Consider the following 18,971-nt stretch of genomic DNA (forward strand, 5'->3'; position numbering starts at 1 on the left):
CTGGCAAAACCATAAGGGAAGCCTCCTGAACACTCAAAACAAGTCAGCTACAAGCACAGGTGTGTGACAACATCCCAGCATGATCATGCTACTTACTGGGATTTCACAAGGACACTGAGAGGCAGTCTATCAAATTATAAAGGAAGAGACACAAATGATATGAATTAAAGGTTTGAATTTTTCATGGAACTCCACATTAATACTTGTAAACATTACCTAAGCCTAGCAGAGATGTCCTAGATAAGAAATATAGAATTACAGAGTTGGGGAAATGCAGGCTGGCTTTCCTTTAATTACTACCAACTTTAATTCTGTGGTATATTCCCTTTTTCCTTGGTGTAAGAATTTGATGTTGAGTGAATCTCCATGTTTCATTGGCTGTATGTCGCTTATGGTACCCAGCTCCTGCCAATATGTCTTACTCAATGCACCATGAGATTAAAAGAGAATGTACAATGTTCAGAAGGTACTAAAAGCTACCCAGGACCTCTTGCTAAGTCATTTTCAAAACAGCTTTACTGATATAAGCATACTAAAAAAATGATGAAAATTCAGAGGCAGTCCATGAAATTTACAGCCAACCAACTTGGGCTTTGAGGTATTATTTGCCTTTTTTTCCCCCCAGTTAGCTATATGGATGGCTTTTAAAAGAAGGCACCTTGATTTTTTCTGTTTCAGGTGAAGGCCTAATAAAAATGTGCTCAATAGGGTCCTGTATGGAGTACATGGTCCTTTACAGAACGCCTGTAGTCTGTACAGCACTGAGTATGATGGACGAGGGTGTAAACATTCATTTATTTGCAGGTATCAGGTTAAATCATCTGTCTTTCTTAATCTGAAATGTCTAACATTCATGAAGTCATTAAGGAGGAGTTACAGGGATACCAATCATTTTTCTGTCCAAAGCCACTATTTTAGACTTTTCATTTCACTGAAGCAAAATCTAAAACGTTAAGTGAAAAGGGCCAGAAATGGCCCACCTCTTTGAACGATCAGCAATCCTGGGGTCAGGACAGAGGGCCAACTCCCGTCAGCACCAGTTCAGGCCTGCCAGAGCCTGTGTTTCAATTCCTGTTGTGTGACTATCACGTAGAACTTTATACAGATGTGACCAGCAGAGTAATGGGCAGACAGAGGCAGAATTAAAGACTCAATGGTACATGCCCAGTTTAGAAATGAAGATGTGATACCAATCGGGACACCACATACTACTTTGATCTTAAAAGGGGTGGATCTCCGAGGATATCCCCCTGTTCCAAGGGAGAAACAGTGTATTGTAAATCTCTATCGTCTCCCCCCATATAAAGCTTACTTATGATTCCAAATTAGTTCCAGCCCATTAGCAAGCAGAAAAGCACAAAATTAAATTTAATTGCTTTACCAGTTTCTACTTGACACTGCAAAGATAATTCAGTATCTGAGAATTCAGTAGGGGTTTTCTCTGGAGCCAAGTTCAAGCTCTAAACTTCCAGCTAGTCTCATGAAGTCACTGTGTCCAGCAGCTCAGCCAACCCCCGTCCTTAAGAAACCTGCTATGTATTTTTAGCTGACGGCCTGATTATAAATATGGCAGCTGTGCTGGCATCTGAGCATAACGAATGGTGTGATCACATCCTAGCCCTACGCACTAAAATGAATTTACAAGACTGTGGCTCTGAGGAGGCTGCAATTATCACTATGGCCAAAGGTGTTTCAAAATGTATATAATGTGTGAGGGACAAACACACATTTCTCATATTTCATAACTGAAAGTATGTCAGTACAGTGTGATATTTCTTGGTTTTTAGATAAAATGAATTGAAATGTAAGTGACAAATGTTTACCTAACACCAAGGTATATTTATCACACTGTACAAAAGAAAAAAAAATAGAGACCAGCACAGAATGATATAATTATGAATACTTCATGAATGCATAGCAAAGATCTATGGCTACGGACCAAGAGAAAAGAAGGGAGCACTAAAATCGTTTACTTGACTATATTACGTTATGGGGATACTAGAATCATAAATGAACACACACAGAATCCTGATACTCTGTCAGAAGAATTATGCTACCACAGACTTAAAAGTTAGATGGAAGCTTGGGTCACTGTTTCCAAATCTCTCAGTTTACTAATAAGGAGACTGAGTCCTAGAGAGATGAAGTGACTTGGCCAGGGTCACACAGGTAGGATTTGAACCCAGGTGCTCCTGATTCCAGGCATCATGCTCTGACTACTAAGATTCATTCCAGTTCTGAAACTGTATGATGCTAAGATCTTCTCTCACTCCAAACTCTGGTGACCAGGAGCCTATTCTGGTTCCTTTGCTGGAAGGCCCTAAGCCCAAGTCATGAACGGCATCACCCCAGAGCGCTCTTCTATGATGACGGTACCTTCACAGACCCAGAGAAAACGCACGCCTCTGAAGATTCCGATTCCTTTCATGAGAAAAGAGAGAACCTCTCCTACCGTGTACACTCCCTGAAGAGTGCCCCGAGCACATCTTCCTTGTTAAGAGCAGGATAAAGGAAGTTCCAGGGGTATCTTTCACCTGCCCCTCAGTCCGATGCCACACTGACAAAGTGCCTCAGTGAGCAACACTGGCCCCAGCAACCAACTCTTACGGGGTTCACCACATCCAGCTTGTCTGTTGGTCACTGATCAGCTGAACACTCTGATCCGCTCAAAGGAAGTATTGTTTTAGAATGCTCTGAATGCATCCCCATCAAAATCAGAGGGCCCCGAGCCTGTTGGCTTCTTTCCCTGTCAAGATCATTACTGAAATTTCCCTTCCATCTTTTTTCCCTGTCCTCACCACAGTCTGATTACTTACATTAACGAGTGACTCCGTGAACTTGATGTGCAGCCTGTAATTAGACAGTGCGATGACGGCATCCTCAGCCCGGCCCACGAACTCTGTGCTCTCACCGTGAAGTTCCAGGAAAGGAACCTTCAAAATGGAAGAAGAAATCTTTCAAAGCCCAGAAGTAGTCCAACAAGTTCCTCCAATTCCTATAGTGTAGCCCATTTGCTATATTAAAATGCACTTAATCAACTACTAATAGTTGTAAAATGTATTTAACTGGTTTACTGTTTAAAGCTGAGGTTGTAACTTTTCTACAATGAATACTCTGACATGTAGGTTCAAATATTAGGACCCTGCATGTGGTTGATTACATGTGTGCAGAAGCTGGGTAAGGCCCCATCTCTCTTAAATGTAGTAAATTATCTGACCTCTGAGATCCCTTCAAATACAGAGAGAGCAGTCATATGCAGGTCCCTCTAACTGTAGTCTTGAATTCTTGGGATGTCACTTACACAGGGGAAGTGCTACTAAAGTGCTGGCCTTAGAAGCTTTAGAAAAAAACACAGAGAGCACTCCCTCTCAAGGAGAATGACGGCAGAGCTATCACCATCACCCCGGAAGTTCTAGAAAGCGCTTTCGGCACAACCACCCTCGGAGGTCAGTGGTCTAAGTATTATTTTCCCCCTTTTGATGGACGAGCTAACTAATATGCACTAAGGCTCAGGGAGGTTAATGGTCACACAGACAGTAGATGCCAAAGCCTCGACTAAATTTGGGCCCAGCACACTTCCTACAACACTGGCCTGCCTTGAAATAAACATTCATCAAGTGAATGGAGTATGGAGGAGGTGCAACAAGAGACGCAGAGATGAATGAGACACAACCGCTGTCCTCAGGGAACATCTAGTCTGGTATTACAGATAAGATACGTCCATGTCTTAAGAGAAGTCTAAAGGGCAGTGGCAATTCCCAGGAGGGCAAGATCAGGGAAGGTTTCCTGCAGAAGGGGGCACGTGAACAATGCCATGAAGAACTTCCATAGAGAGTGAATGGGGGGATTAGGAGAGAGGAGGGGTTTGAAGGAAGAAGGACCACTGTGACCCAAAGTATAGAACATGACTAGTAATGGAAATTGCCCATTTTGGCTCAGTGTAGGACATATGAAAGGGAAGCAGTGTGAAACAAGTCTTGGAGAGTAGGTTGGGACCAGACGATAGAAGTCTTGATTGCCAGTCCTGAGTTTGGATTTCATGTGGCAGGCAATAGAAAGGAATGAAAGGTCTCCGAATAGACAAGTAACATAACTGGGGCTGGGATTGTGGCATACAGGAAAAATGGAGAGGGAGAAACCACAGAGGCAGGGAAGCTAATTAGGAGGCCAGAGAGCCTTGAACTAGGGGAGTGGGGGTCAAATGGAGAAGGTAAACATGAGGGAGTCCCATCCAAAAGCTCAGTAGCCTTATTAGCATAACCACACAACTACGGATTGGTCAAAAAGGACAAAAGTGACCTAGTCATTACCTGAAGATTCTCATCCTCTCGAATCAATTGCTTCCTGGGAAAGATTTGATTGGCCTGGATGCATTCAAGGCTGTGCTGTGTCTCTTCATCCTGGAAAACCCCAAATCTCTGAATAATGTTGATGCTGCTCTTATTCACCCATAATGGGGTTTGACAATGACTAATGGGACAATCACAAAGAGATTCCAGGGACCCTTGAAAAGGATCACTGGGTACTGGAGACCATCTGAATTGAGACCTCCTAAAAATATCCCAATCCACGTGGGTCACAATCAGTAAACGCTTCAACACCAAATTATAGCCAAAAAGAGGATATTAAGGATGGTTCAACCAAACCACATTTTAATAAAGTTGCTGGTATAGACTTTTGGGGAAATAATTTATTTTAATTTGTATAAAGGAGGCATCTTTCACTTTAGGTTATCACTCTGGGCAGAAGGACTTATCTGGGGGACATATGATTATTAGAAAACTAATCCAGAAATCAAGATACCAGCTGCTTACAAAGTAATTTTCAAAAGCCAGAGAAAGTCACACAAACACAACAAACACAACTGTCAAGATAATGGCAAACATGTAAGTTACATTATGTTTTGGTAGTTAAGCAAACCTCCTCAGAGAAAGGTTTTTAACCAAACAAAATAGACAGGCATGTATAGTTTCAAAAATTAAACCTAACACCAACTTTGACCATAAAATTTCAATTATATAATTCACCACTGTAATCAGATCCTCCCATAGAAATTAAAGCCTATGTGACATTTATGTTAATGTCAAATTAGGATATGAATGGGGTTACAATCGATCTAACAGAGATGGCTTAGAGGACCCCAAACCTAGAAATGCAAACCATCAAATCACACATTTTCTTACCTCTCCACCCCTGCCCACCCCCTCCAACAAGAAACCAGAACTGAGAGCATCCCTGTATTCCTGTGTATCCAGTCTCACTGACTTCCCCCCCTTGTTGACTAGAGAAGGGAAAAGAGGAGCCAGTGAGCTTCAGATGGAGAGAAGGCAGAAAGAGCCATGCACCTGGCTTCAGTCAGAAGCCTGAGAATTCTTCGGAATTGTGCAACCATAGCAAGAGTCCCTTCCCTTCCCTGAGCCTCAGTTTCCCCATCTGAAAAATGAGGCTCCCACTTGCCCCAGCTACCTCACAGGCGTGTCCTGTGACTCTCACGGACCCGGGGGTTCATCCATGTGGTGGAATTCTGTCCGTGTCCTCTCCTAAGAAGAGCACACCTCACAGCCTTTGGCTTTCGCCTGACTCACCACATGACTCCCAGTCTTCCCTTGCTAGCCTGAGCTTCCCTGATGACGGACATCTTCTATGGAGTTAATACCTGCTTCTGGGCTGCAGCCTGTTCTCACCCACTCTGCACCCCAGCTCCCCTCTCCCTTCCTGCCCTCTGTGGGAGAGTCTTTTTCAGAGATGGTCAGATCCCAAGCCTTGGAGCCATTCAGCAGCACCAGGAGAATGCTGGCCTTAAAAAGATGCCTCTTGGTTTTCAGGAGATGCATGGTATCATCAAATACAAGTGCTAAATAAACTGGTCATTGTGGTTGTTGCTGTGCTTAAAAGAAGCCAATGTATAAAAATCAAAAATGGTATGCTTCTCACTTAAACCACTGTCTCTCTTTAAAAACAAAAATCAAAAAAGTCAGTTTTGTTATTCTTTTTTCAAAACTCTCCAAAAGGAAATTCTGAGGGACATGGAGGAAAAATGCTGGCTGAACTGAGCTGAATTAGGAGCCTTTTCTCAGATTCCCACTCACAGTCGGGGAAATGAAAGAAGGAAGGAGAGCAGGATGCTCACCCGTACCTCCAGCAGGCCACTAAAAGGGGGGAGGGGGAACCCACCCTTTCTCAGTACCACATTGCCTGATAGCACCTCATAGCTAGAAGAGACATTCAGGAAGATCTCATTGAATCCTGTTTAGTCCCAGGAGGGGAAGAAGCTTGTCCCAAGACATGCCACGGCTTGGCAGCAACCCAAGGGCTCTCGGTACTACCCCAAGCTGCAGAGAGCAGCACTACAGAACTTTCTCTCAAGGGATTCCCTGACCTGACTGCCCCTGTGCACGCAGCCAGGAATACTGACTTTTAAATGGGTGAGAGCAGAAATGAGGCAGGCAGTTAAAAGCTAAAGAGGCCATTTACCTACACAGCCTAACTAGCACTGTCATCCCCTGGGTGATGACCATGTCCAATGAATGTAACCCATGAAGTGGCTGTGAGTGGGACAATGTCCTAACATAAGAAGAATAACAAAGACCAGAGAGAAAAGAACAGTGTCAGTGGCCACTGACAAGCCTAAGCAACTGTGGGGGAGCTTCTGCTCACCTTCATTAGAAGAAGGTGGGTTCCTCTGAGATCAGTTACTAAGTCAATTTTTATTTTTAATTTTATAAAGGTACCCTGGATGGGGAGCTCCTTGAGGGCAGGGGCTGTCTTTGCCTTTTTTTGGATCCTCAGTACCTGCCACAAAGTAGGTGTTTAATACATATTTCTCTTGTCTACTGACTTACTGCTCCTTGAACACATAGGAACAGGATGAGGGAAGATGTAATAGATTACTTGGGTGAACCAACAGGGACAGGACTGGCTGCTGGCCCACATGATGATGGGGCCCTTGCTGGATCCTCACAGGGGTGTGCCAAACTGGAGGGTTTAGAAGGAGAAAGCACCAGGTGAAGTGAGGAGGCTTCCAGATCCTCCCAGGGTGCTGAGCGATAACATCTGCATGGGCAGGTCAGATCCCAGAGCAGGGTTCTTCTACACTCACCAGCCAGCAGCTCTCCCCTTCTCCCTCTCCTGTCTGAGCTTGGCCCTGCCACCTTACACACGGATTACCAAGAGGTATGCACTGACTTCAGCTTAGACGAGGAAGCAGCAACGATAGAGGCCCTGGAGACTTGGAAGCTGCCTTTTATTTGGGAGAGCCTGGGAGCTTAGAGGGAAAAGGGCTGGCTCCTATCCTTACTAGTGTCCACTGCTGCTGTGGCACCTGGGGCCAGTGGCCTCTGCTTCCAGGGTCTCAACCTTCTCATGTCTAAATGAAGGAGCTGACTTTTGTGATCCCCTCTAGAGCTGCCAGGCACCTAGACGTGTGTGTGCTTTCTGTATACACCAATAGAACACAGAAGGGGCTTAATACATGCTTAGAAAGTACCCTTCATCCCTGCCAGACCTCACAACAGATTCATGTCATATTTTAGCTCCCCTAAAGCCAATTCCAGTTATCTCCATCTTCAGCCTACCTTTAAGGAAGTAACCTTTTCCCTCCCAAAGGACCATGTAAAACAGTAAAAGAAAAATTACTTTGCATTAAAAATGTAATGAAAGTATTTTCGTCTAGCACGTTGGAAAATGGAGAGGAAGAGGTGCAGGGGGGAGGAGGGGGCTGTTAAAAAACCAAAACCCTCCCATTCGAAGAGCAAATTAAAGATGTGTCAGCTGATTTCCAGCATGTGGATCCCAGTGAAAACCTGGGAGGGAAGGAAAGAACAGGGATTTCCACATGCGAATCTCCACCACGGACAAATTGTTTTTACATGTACTTGGGAAAAAATATTATTTTTAAAAAAGACTGCTTTCTATACTTTGGCTCACTTGAACACTCCAGTGACCTTGTGAGGTGCTGAGGGCATCGTTAAGCCCATCTGAGCCCACTGAACTCGCTCTGGAAGTGGCAGGGTGAGGGTGGGGGGCAGGTCTCTCCCCCTGTAAGCTCAGCACTCTCACCAGGACCCCCTGCACTTGTCAGACTGATGGTGCACATTGGACCTGAACGCCTCTACCAGCAAGAAGAGAAAAGATCCAGTCTTGACTGAGCCTTACACAGAGATGGCCACTTACTATCAATCTCAACACTGTGCTGACATCAGAGAACCATAGCATGTGAGAGCTAAAGGGCTCTTAGAGATCAGTTAGTCCAATCTATTCTGTTTGCAGCTCAGGAGGAAGGGAAAGGCTTTCCCAACGTCCCCTAGCTAGTTCATAGTAGAGCTGGGACCAAGGAGAAGGTGACTTCTGGGGGCTTTGTCACTGGTGGCATGCTCCTCAGACCACTTCGGCTCCACAAAGTAGAAGAGCAAAGAGTAGCAGGCTGGGAGTCCAGAGGCCTGGATTCAAGTTTCCAGTTCTGTCACTTATTAGCTATGCAACCACAGGCCAGGCCCTTAACCTCTCAAAAACTCAGTTTTCTCATCTGTAACATCTGGGGATAGCAGCATGAATCATATTAATATCAAAGAGGGATTGTGAGCAGTGCTCTGTGAACAAAAAGCAGAGGTATAATTATGATCTGGGAATATGCTTCCACCTGAAGTTCTGGACAGAACACCTCAGTGCAGTGGAGCAGGGACGTGGATACAGGGGAGTGAGGGATGTCTGGAGGGAAGGAGCGCTGGGCAACTGTGAGCAAAGAGTTTCTGCCTTCTGGTCCACAGTATCTACCTAAGAACACCAGCTGCCTTTTTATAGCACTGTAAGGTTGGCAAAGAGCTTTACAAATCTGATCTCACTGGGTGAGAGGGGCAGTGTTACCATCCCCACTTAAGGCACTCCAGGGTTACTGAGGGTCAACTGGAGGACCAACTAAACAACATAGCGACTGTGTGATGGGGTTTTGGTGGAGAAAAGCTACCCTCAAAAAGCAGGCATGTAAAATTCGGGGGGGGGGGGGCGGGGAATAAGACACAGGCCTCAATGTCACAGGGCCCTCCTTCAAAGAAGTCCTCATCTATTACCTCTATAGCCTCTGGAATGGAGTCTCTCCCCTCCTGGGGATCCCTCACCCACTTTCCGCAGGCCACACTCAAAGCTGCTGTATCAACTCATCATGTATATTGGAAAAATCTTATGCCAAGAGAAGTTATCCAATGCCTTCCCTCCTCTTCTTCTTCAGTACCTACTCTATTGCACTGCTAACTTAAATGAAGTAACAATCTAAAAATACACTTGTCCTCAGGTCCCTAATGAAGCTTGAAATGAACCTGGTTCCTCCAGTTCCCTCTTCTTGCACCAGAATGAAGCAGCCAGGACCCAGCAGCTGTGTGGGAGCCTGGGAGCCGGGAGTGGGGCCGTTAGAGAAGGCTAGCCCTGATGAGCACTCGGGCTCCGGCTTCCCATCATGTGCATTTCACTGGAAGGGGATCTATACACTTAGCTGGCAAAGGCTGGAGACGGTTTTCAGAGCTGGGAGAAGGGGGAAAGAGACAGCAGGAATGAATTTAAAATCATTTATGAAGTGCTATCTGTGCGCTAAGCACCGTAGTAAGGACTGGGGATACGGCTGCAAAGGTGAAGAAAGTCCTCACCCCAAAAGAGCTTATGTTCTGTCAGACAGGAGTCTAAAGAGAAGATGCCCAGGGCAAAGGTTCCTGGGCTTGGGGGGAGAAGCAGGGCAGCTGGTTTGCCCACAGCTTCCATTCTGGGGAGTGAGGGCAGAGGAGAAGGAGCAGAGTAGGAAGTGCCAGACTCTGAGAGTGCTGGTGAGGCCTGGGGGAAGGAAGGAAAGTATGGCTGGGTCTGTCTCTTAGGCAGGCCCCAATCAGGAGAGACCAGGAGAATGCCTATGTGTATGAAGGGAGGATGAGGGATTATTTCCTTCAAGAAAAGAAGGTACCTATACAGAAATGAAGAAGACCAAAGAGAAATTCTTTCTCTGTATCTGACGGAAAAAACCCCAGCTCAGCATTAATATACAGTTTTACCTAGTTACAAGGCACTTTCCTTACCACAAAGCCTCCAGGTTCTCCCTCAGCTCTTTCAGGGACCAGCATGTATGTAACACTGAAAAGGCTGCTAGGTGCTTCACAAATATTAGCTCACCTGACCCTAACAACCACCCTGCTGGCTGTCATCCCCATTTACAGATGAGAAGACTGAGGCCGAAAGAGGTTCAGCGCTGGTAAAGAAGGAGCCTGGTAAATCTGGGCATGTCCACCGGACCAGCAGCTTTGAGGCTCCTGGGTTTCCACTGGACAGCACAGCCTCTGACCATAAAGCCCATGACTCTTTCTGGAGAAGGAAGGTTATTTCTACATCTAAATCCTAAACTCCTGAGAAGAGGCCAGAAGCAGATGAAAGTTAGGTTCAAGAAAATCAGGTTATTTTCTTGACAACAAGGCTTAATTTTCAATCTAGAGTTCAGCTGAATTAGAAGGCTACGTCTGAGTCCAACTTTTTGCTTGGTGACTCCTTCTGCTTACCATGACAGGAAGCCCAGGTTAGGAGGAGGATCCTCGTCCTAGCACAGCAGATGGCAAGGTTCTTCTTCCTGTCACAGTGAAATCTAGAAAGAAGAGAAAAAGAAAAAAGGTCACTGTTTTTTTTCAGTTGATAACCTACTTTAAGTCTATGGATTTAGTGAGCTATCAAAACCAGCCAGGAAAGGGTTATCTATACTCGGCTAATTCCCACTGTATTGATATGGAGACCTAATAATTCACTTTTAAAAATCCCACTGGTCTTAACCTATTCCAGAGCAAACAGTGTTAGAGTCTTAGCCTTCACTGAGGAGTTAAAATCAAGACCATCTGATTATGCTGAAACAAGATTCTCTCCTAGACAGAAAAGAGTGTTTTGTGGTTCACTTCATATACAAAGTGATAAACATAAAAGCGAGAACTGCCAAATCAAAAGCTTGAAACATAAAAATGAACTAGTTTTATTCACACCCAGAAACATTCCCTGTAGCTAACAAGTGATTAGCTGGCTCTGGAAAATATCATGCATTCCTCATTTAAAGGTAGGAGATCTTCTGAGTGTATCTGGTGAACACTGTGCCTTGATTTAAAACTGCATCACGATCAATTTTCAAGCCTAAACATTTTTCTTACATATTAACAGCTATAAAGTATTATGTATCTCACCAAAGCAAGCCAATAGTTTTCCTATACCTAGCATGTGTAAGGAATTGTGGGAAATGTAGAGTATTTAAGGAGAATTTCCATTCTAGTCACAGAAAGCAGCCAGCTCCGGGCATTCACTGAAAGTCCATTCCAAACCTAGTCCTCAAGTCCCCTTAAGCATAGACAGACACAAAGATGATACTGCTGAGGTGTATATGCTAAGTATACTTAGGTACAGACAACAACTGGAAGGCAGTGAGAGAGGAAATGATCACTGTGGCCTTAGGGAGTCAGACTTCATGGAAGACAGCTGAGTAGGACGTAGGCAGAGAAGAAGGAAGATGACGACACCTAGAGGCATTCAGGGCCAGGGCAAGGGGATGACCAAGAGAAAGAGACAAAAATGAGCTATGGAAGCTGAGGGGGATGAGTTCAAATGCAGGATTTAGGCAGGACAGTGGTGAGATAGAAAGTTGGAAAGGCAGACTAGGGCCAGAGAGTGCAAAGTTTGGAATACCAGGCTACAAAGGTGGAATTCCCAGATATGATTTAGGAGGCAAAGGGGAGTCACTGAAGATACTGAACATGGGAGTGATTAAAGGAGTATTTTCAGAGGAATGTTCTGGTGTAATGACTCCCCTACTCAATAAACTCCAATGGCTCTCTATTGTCTCTAGGATAAACACAAAATCCTCTGACATTCAAAGCCTTCTGTAACCTGGCCCCTTTCTACTTTTCCAGTCTTCTCACACCTTATTCTCCACCAGGTACTCTTTGATCCAGTCACACTGACTTCCTAGCTGTCCCACAAACAAGATATTACATCTACTGGCTCTGGGAATTTTCATTGGCTGTCCTCCATATTTGGTATACTCTCCTCTCTCCTTTCCAACTACTGACCTCCCTGGCTTCCTTTAAGTACCAATTAAAATTCCACCTTCTACAAAAATCCTCTTAATTCCAGGGCCTTCCCTCTGTCAATGATTCCCTATTTATCCTGCATATAGCTTGCTTTATATATATTTGTTTTCATGTTGTCTGCTCCATTGGATTTTAAGTTCCTTGAGGGCAGGGACTGTCTTTTGCCTCTTTTTGTATCCCCAGTGCTTAGCACAGTGCCTGGCACACAGCAGGTGCTTGCTAAATGTTTACTGACTGATTGATTGGCAGCCTGTGCAGTAGAGACCAGCCAGGAAGTTACTGTGAAATTCTAGACATGAAGTGACAGGGAGCAAGGGGATTTCCAGCAAATAATTTTAGTGATTGACTGAATATAGGGACAGAAAGAGGAAAGAATGAGAAAGTTCAAAAGGGGAGATGCTGCTGCTGCTGCTGCTGCTGATGGAGGCAGGGAGATGTAACCTCTTCTCTCTTTAGCAGAGTCAAAATTACACAGTGACTGGTTGACTTTTGTTCTTGAAAGACAGACCCAGCTGTCTTTCAACTTATATTGTTGGGGGTCAATGTGTATGTTGTTTTCATTCAAATTTCAGTGAGTATTATTTTATGGGAGGGAGGAAGAGATGGAATTTCTCAAATAGCTTTTTTCATTTCATTTAAATTTGATTTTATATCAGAATCTCATTCTCTACCTGCCACTTCCTCCTCCACTGACAAAGCAAGAAAAACAAAACCCACCCCAAGCATGTATAAGCAAAACATCCCCCCCACCCCCACCCCGCCAAAATCTGCCTATCTGTACTCTAAGTCCTCACCCTCCCTATTCGGAGGTGAGCAACAGGTTTCATCTTGAGTCCTCTAGAACTGTAGTTGTCCATTACTATGCTGAGGCAGCCACGTGGCACAGTGGACAGAGCACTGAGCATGGAGTTCAAATCCAGCCTCAGATACTCATTAGCTTTGTGATCCTGGCCAAGTCACTTAACCTCTGTTTGCCTTAATCCACTGGAGAAGGAAAGGGCAGACCTCTCCAGTATCTTTGCCAAGAAAACCCCACAGATGGTATGGTCCACAGGGTCATGAAGAGTCAGACACGACTGAACATTACTCTCATAAGAGTGCCTAAGTCTTTCAAAGCTGTTTCTCTTAATGTTATTTCTGTTACTGCTCTGCTCACTCCGTTCTCTCAGTTCATACAAATCTTCCCAGGTTTACTTCATTATTTCTTACAGTACAGTGGTATTCCATCACATTCACAGACCACAGCTTGTTCAACCACTTCCCTCAGTGAGGGCAGTGAGCACCTCCCAATTTTCAATTTGTTGCCACCACAAAAGAGAGCTGTTATCAATACATACACATACACACACACACACACATACACACACACACACACACACTTCCTACATGGGCCCTTTTCCTCTTTTCCCAATCTCTTTGAGGTATAGATACCTTACCAAGTACTTATTACTAATCTGGGCCAAGTGCCCACTACTTTCAAGTGGAAGGCTGAGATTTGATGAGATTGAGTCAATGAGGCATTTAGCAAAAAACAAAATCACTTTCAAAAGACAACAATACAGAATGCATTAATGAAAGCAGCTCTCCAAGGTTCACCCTACCCCACCACTACCAGTTCCCTATCGTCTCCCAGGTTTGTTTTCCTACCAACCCATGTAGAGGCACAGGCTATCAGATGACAAGATCTAATGGCAGCATTCTCTGGGCTACAATGAAGAAGAATCATTGCCCTCCATTCTGCAGGCAAAGCTCTGACTACCCCACCCTAGTTACACAACCCTATGAGGCAAGTAATATAAGTATCATTACAGCCATTTTACAGATGAGAATGCCAAAGCTCTGAAGTCAGTGACTCTCCTCTAATCAAAGAAGCAAGGTCTGAGCAAGATTCAAACTCCAGACTCAAGTTTCTTTCAAGATTCTTTCCACTGTACCACGTTGTCTCTCAACTGTAAGAAGTATAAAAAAAAGATTTCACAATAAATATGTAAACTATATGAAAAAGACTGAATTAGGTAATTCTGGATAATTGCTTTTCAGCATATATTTCAGCTCATTTCAGAGGCACATTTTATATTCTGATATGTGCAGAGCACTGCCTGACCATGATCCCCTGTGTCTTTTCAATCAACTCCAATGGCTCCATATTGCCTCCAGGATCCTATTAGACTGGCCTCCTCCTACTTTTCCAGTCTTCTTACATCTTATTCTCCCCTGACATACTCCGCAATCCAGTAACACTTGCTTGTTGCTGGTCCTCAAACACAACACTTCAGCTGCTGACTCCAAGCAGGTTTGTTTTTGGCTGTCCCCCATGCCTAGAAGCTCTGTCCTCCTCTCCATTTCTTTGGCTTCCTTCAGGTCTGTCTCAGCTAAAATCTCACCTTCTGTAAGAAGCCTTTCCTGGTCCGCCTTTGTTTTTTCATCTTACAATCTAGGAATTTGTAGAAGAAGGCGATGGTGGACATGCATTGTGCTATAAAAGCAAATGGCACCAATAAACCTTTTTTTTTTAAAGTTGCTGGGCCCACAGCTATGGGTAAGAGATGTGTTCTTAACCAGAGAAGAAATGGAGGCAATTACAAAAGGTTAAGAAAGAACTTTGGATGAAAATAATCAGAAAAGTTTCTGCAAAGATAACACTGATACACCTAGAATAAGAAGGCAAGTGGCTGAATTGGAAAAAGATCTTTGAATCAGATTTCCTGCTAAGAACGTGGTATCCAAGATAGACAAACAATTAACATATAAAACTACAAGCTGCTCCCCCAAGAGATAAGTGGTCAAAGGTCAGGAATGAACAGTTCTCAAAAGAACTGCAAACTATCAACAACCACAGGAAACAACGTTCTCACTCACCGAGTATAAGAAAAATGCACATCAAAAGCACCCTGAGGTCTCACCCTGCAAACACAGAAAGGGGACAAGCTGGGGGGATGGCAGGCTGGCTCACCAATGCACTGCTGAAGCTGGGAACTAGCCCGACCATCTTGGAGATCAGTTTGTAATTATGCAAATAAAGGGACTAAAATGTCCATACCCTCAGACCTAAAGAGCTCATTCCTGGGCTACCCCCGAGGAAGCAATGGATAAGAATGTCCCCACATACAGCGCACTGAAACCCTGACAGCAGCACAGAACCAGAAACAACTGGGGGATAGCTAAACACATTATGGTATGTGAATGCAATATGACTGAGCTGTAAGAAATGATGTGTGGGATGAACACAGAGAAGGAGAGAAAGGTCTATGTGAACTGATGCAGAGTGAAGTCTCCAAAGCCAAGGAGACAATCCACACAGTGGCTACAACAATGTAAATGGGAAGAACCATGCACAAAAAATAAAAAATGGAAGCAGTAAAATGACAAAGCTGATGCAAGAATCGACTAAACAGATAGGAGGGGTGACCCCCAACTTCCCCCTCATGGAGGTGGGAGGTCTAAGGGGGTGATGCACTGAACATGTTTTCAGGTTTTCTCAATGCACTGATGAGCTATATTGAGTTTTTACTCTTCTTTCTCTTTTCTGGTCTTCAAAAAAATACTCTGTTATTTGGATTGATGAAGGGGGAGGGGGAGGGACCCTGGGGCAAATTATGAGATTGTAAGAAACAAAAGACATCCATAAAAACTTATTTTAACAAAAGGAAAATATAATCATAAAAATGAACAAGAGTTGCTGGGGTTGAAAACTGCATCAGGTGGAGGCTAAGAGGAGGCCAAACTTCTCGGTGGGCGCCAGTAAGATGATGCTCTTATCGTCCAGGTCCTTCAAAGACTCGTGAACGGCACAAACAGTGCGGCCATCCTCAGACATGATCCTGATACACTCTGGCAGACCAACCTCTGCCGGGATAATTCTCTCCTAGGCACTTCATTAAAAAATACTCACAGGTTGACTTCTCTAACCTAGTCTTTCTTCCTAGCTAAAGAAATTCTTGTCTGAGTCCAGCACCTGGGTTGTACAGGCTTCTGGCAGACAGATGCCTAATGAGGTAACAGCCCTCTGGGGGTCGAATAGTACATTTATATCAAGCTTCACCTTGCAAAAAGCCTCTGTTCTGCAAGCGTCACTGCCTCTATACCCAGGAAAGCAACTCACTCAACATTCCAGGCCAAGCTGCATGGGAAAAGGGCTCTGTGCTGGGCACAGGAAGAGCTCGAGGGAGCCCCTTAACCACTCCCAAGACACTAATACCACCATGGCTCAACTCCCAAGGTGATTACAAGAATACAAGGGATAATGTATACAAAGGAGTTTATAAATTATAAAGCAATAAACAAATGGCGACTATAAGCATCACAAATATATGGGGAAAAAGGAAATTTGGTCTACGGGTTAAACAACAGAATTAGAGGACCCAAAATCTTAGGGAACCAGCAGGTTGGGAGTGACCGTAGGGACATTTTCAGATATAGCCCAACCTCAAGAAGGCCTGCCACCAATTATTCTCTTCATGTGTACACACACACACACACACACACACACACACACACAAAAGAATCTCGTAATTTTTAACAATCCTGTCAAGAAATCCTTCCCTATAATTAAATCAATCTCTGGCTTCCTCTCCCCTGGCCTCTAGCTCATCTGAGGCAGTCAACATATGCTTGCTGGGTGACTGACTGGTGCTACAATCATAAGCCATTTCTTTTATTATTAGCAGAGATGAAGAACAAATGGCCACTAATTATCTTTCCAATTATTCATTCATTCTTTCATTCGGGCCCATCCTTGCTGAACATAAAAGCACAGGTACAAATCCAACGAACGCTGGAATAAACAATTCTGATTGTCTTTTGAAAAAGTCACACGATTGGATCAGCTCACCATGTTTTATGTCTCCTGCAATTGATAAATTAGGTCAAACAAACTTCTTGTCCAGCAGTTTCAGTTATGTCTGACTCTCCATGACCCCATTTGGGATTTTTGTGGCAGAGACACTGGAATGTTTTGCCATTTCTTTCTCTGGCTCATTTTACAGAGGAGGAAACTGAGGGAAACAGGGTGAGGTGACTTGCTCAGGGTCACACAGGAAGTGTCTGAGGAAGTCTCGAATCTTCCTGACTTCTAGGCCCATGATCTATCCACTGTGCCACCTAGCTGCCCTTGAAACAAACTAAATACGGGTAAATTTTAAGTTTAAAAAAATCTTAAGAGTTTCTGTCCAGAAAAGATTTTAATCACAAAAGGCTCTCAGTACCCAAGGGTGACAGCAATATTTGGCAAACAGAAAAGGTTACTGCTTCCCGCTGGCAGAGATCAAACCGACACCTAGATGGACTTCCTGCCAAAGTGGCTGCCTGAATAAAGATGGTCACAGTCTAGATTTGCTAAGCACTTACTCTGTCCTTCATTCTAGAAGAGGACCAAAGTGACATCACTATGTTAGAGTCAAGTTACAATGAGTCTGACTGTGGCCAATCAGACCGATCTTGGAATGCTCTACCACAGATGGGGCACAAATAGCCAATGTGAACACTTGGGGTGGATTCTCTAAATCTGTGCATCTTATATTTCTTTTGAGCTACTTCAATTCTATAAAATTTCTGCAAAATTCTGTGCTAAAGCACTGGGAATACAAAGAAAGGCAAAAGACAGCCCCTGCCTTCAAGAAGTTCACAATCTAACAATGAGAAACAATCAAAAAACTCTGCACAAACAAGAGAGATGGGATAAATGAGAAATAATGAAGAGGGGAAAAGCCTTGGCATCAGAAGGATGGGGAAGGCATCCTTTATGGGTGGAGGGTGCTCAGGGTTAGCTGGGACTTGAAGGAAGCCAGAGAAGCCAACAGGTGGAGATGAGGAGGGAAGAATCTTCCTGGCAGGGGGGACATCCAGAAGAAAATGCCCTGAGATGGATGGAGTGTCTTGTGCATGGAGTAGCAAGGTCTATATCAATGGATTGCAGTTAATCTTACAAAAAATCTAAAGTATGCACCAGACTAAATAATGAACAAAAAGTCCAATGAGAAACCAAAGTATGTGAATTCTCTTACTCAAGAACTACAGAAAAAGTCAGCCAGAAGCCCACAGGCAATCAGAAAAGATGTTACCAGAAAGGCCAGAGCCAATGTAGGCCAACAAGCCAACAGTCATTTAGAGTGGTAAGAGGTGCCAATGAACTATAGCCTGCATGGTGTGTCAGGAAGCAACAAAAGCATCAGGCCTCCCAAAAAGTCCCCCGAGGATACCCTGGAACTAAGGAATGCAGAGCAGTGGCCTAGACTGCCAGGGCTCTGCTTGGAGGACCCCAGCACTCTGTCCTGAGACAGCCTAAAGATCCTGAACCTCAAACATGCAGGGGGAGCCTAACCCTGTGAGGGGGAGGTCAACGGAGTGAGGAGAGCACAGAGCACAGAGGAGAGCACAAAGAGCACAGGGGACACCCAGGGTAAGAACAAGAAGAGGACAGAACCTGGCCATGGCACAAAGCCCCAGGTCTAGAATCAATCAAAGCCAGCATCAATATGAAAAATTGACAGTAAACTTAGACATCCCTTAAAACCCAGCCTAGAGAGACTTAACTATCTTAACTGCGAGCAGAGAATCAAGGAAAAAATGAATTTTGCATAAGATTACATTAATACCTCAAAGAAATGAAGTAAGAGATTACAACAAGAAAAGCAAAACTCTGGAGGAACAGCTGGAAAAAGGCTAAGTGGCTTAGAAGAGAAAGTGATTAAGTCTTACCCAAACAGTGGGGTCCCTGAAATAGAGCAAACAGTCATCAATGACTCCGTATCAGAATAAAATCAAGATTGAAAAAACGTAAAATATCTGATATAAAAAACAACTGACCTGGAAAACAGAACAGGTCAAGAAGAGACAATATTAAAATCACTGGACTAACCATTCTGGAGAGCAATCTGGAAC

At 44.2% G+C, this 18,971-nt stretch overlaps 1 protein-coding gene across 4 annotated transcripts in view; it reads right to left on the reverse strand.

Annotated features, from left to right (window-relative positions):
* Window positions 1-18,971, reverse strand: part of MTMR3 (myotubularin related protein 3) — a 186,641-nt gene that overhangs the window by 62,049 nt on the left and 105,621 nt on the right. For all 4 annotated transcript variants that reach the window (XM_036757345.1, XM_036757361.1, XM_036757337.1 and 1 more), the window contains exons 3-5: window positions 10,530-10,612; window positions 4,311-4,400; window positions 2,817-2,933 (exon numbers count right to left, since the gene is read on the reverse strand). In XM_036757345.1, coding sequence (XP_036613240.1) covers window positions 2,817-2,933; window positions 4,311-4,400; window positions 10,530-10,532 — 210 coding nt within the window. In that variant the 5' untranslated portion in view covers window positions 10,533-10,612. The remainder of the gene's footprint in view (window positions 1-2,816; window positions 2,934-4,310; window positions 4,401-10,529; window positions 10,613-18,971) is intronic.

This window comes from Trichosurus vulpecula, chromosome 1 (genome assembly GCF_011100635.1).
Source record: "Trichosurus vulpecula isolate mTriVul1 chromosome 1, mTriVul1.pri, whole genome shotgun sequence".
NCBI lineage: Eukaryota > Metazoa > Chordata > Mammalia > Diprotodontia > Phalangeridae > Trichosurus > Trichosurus vulpecula.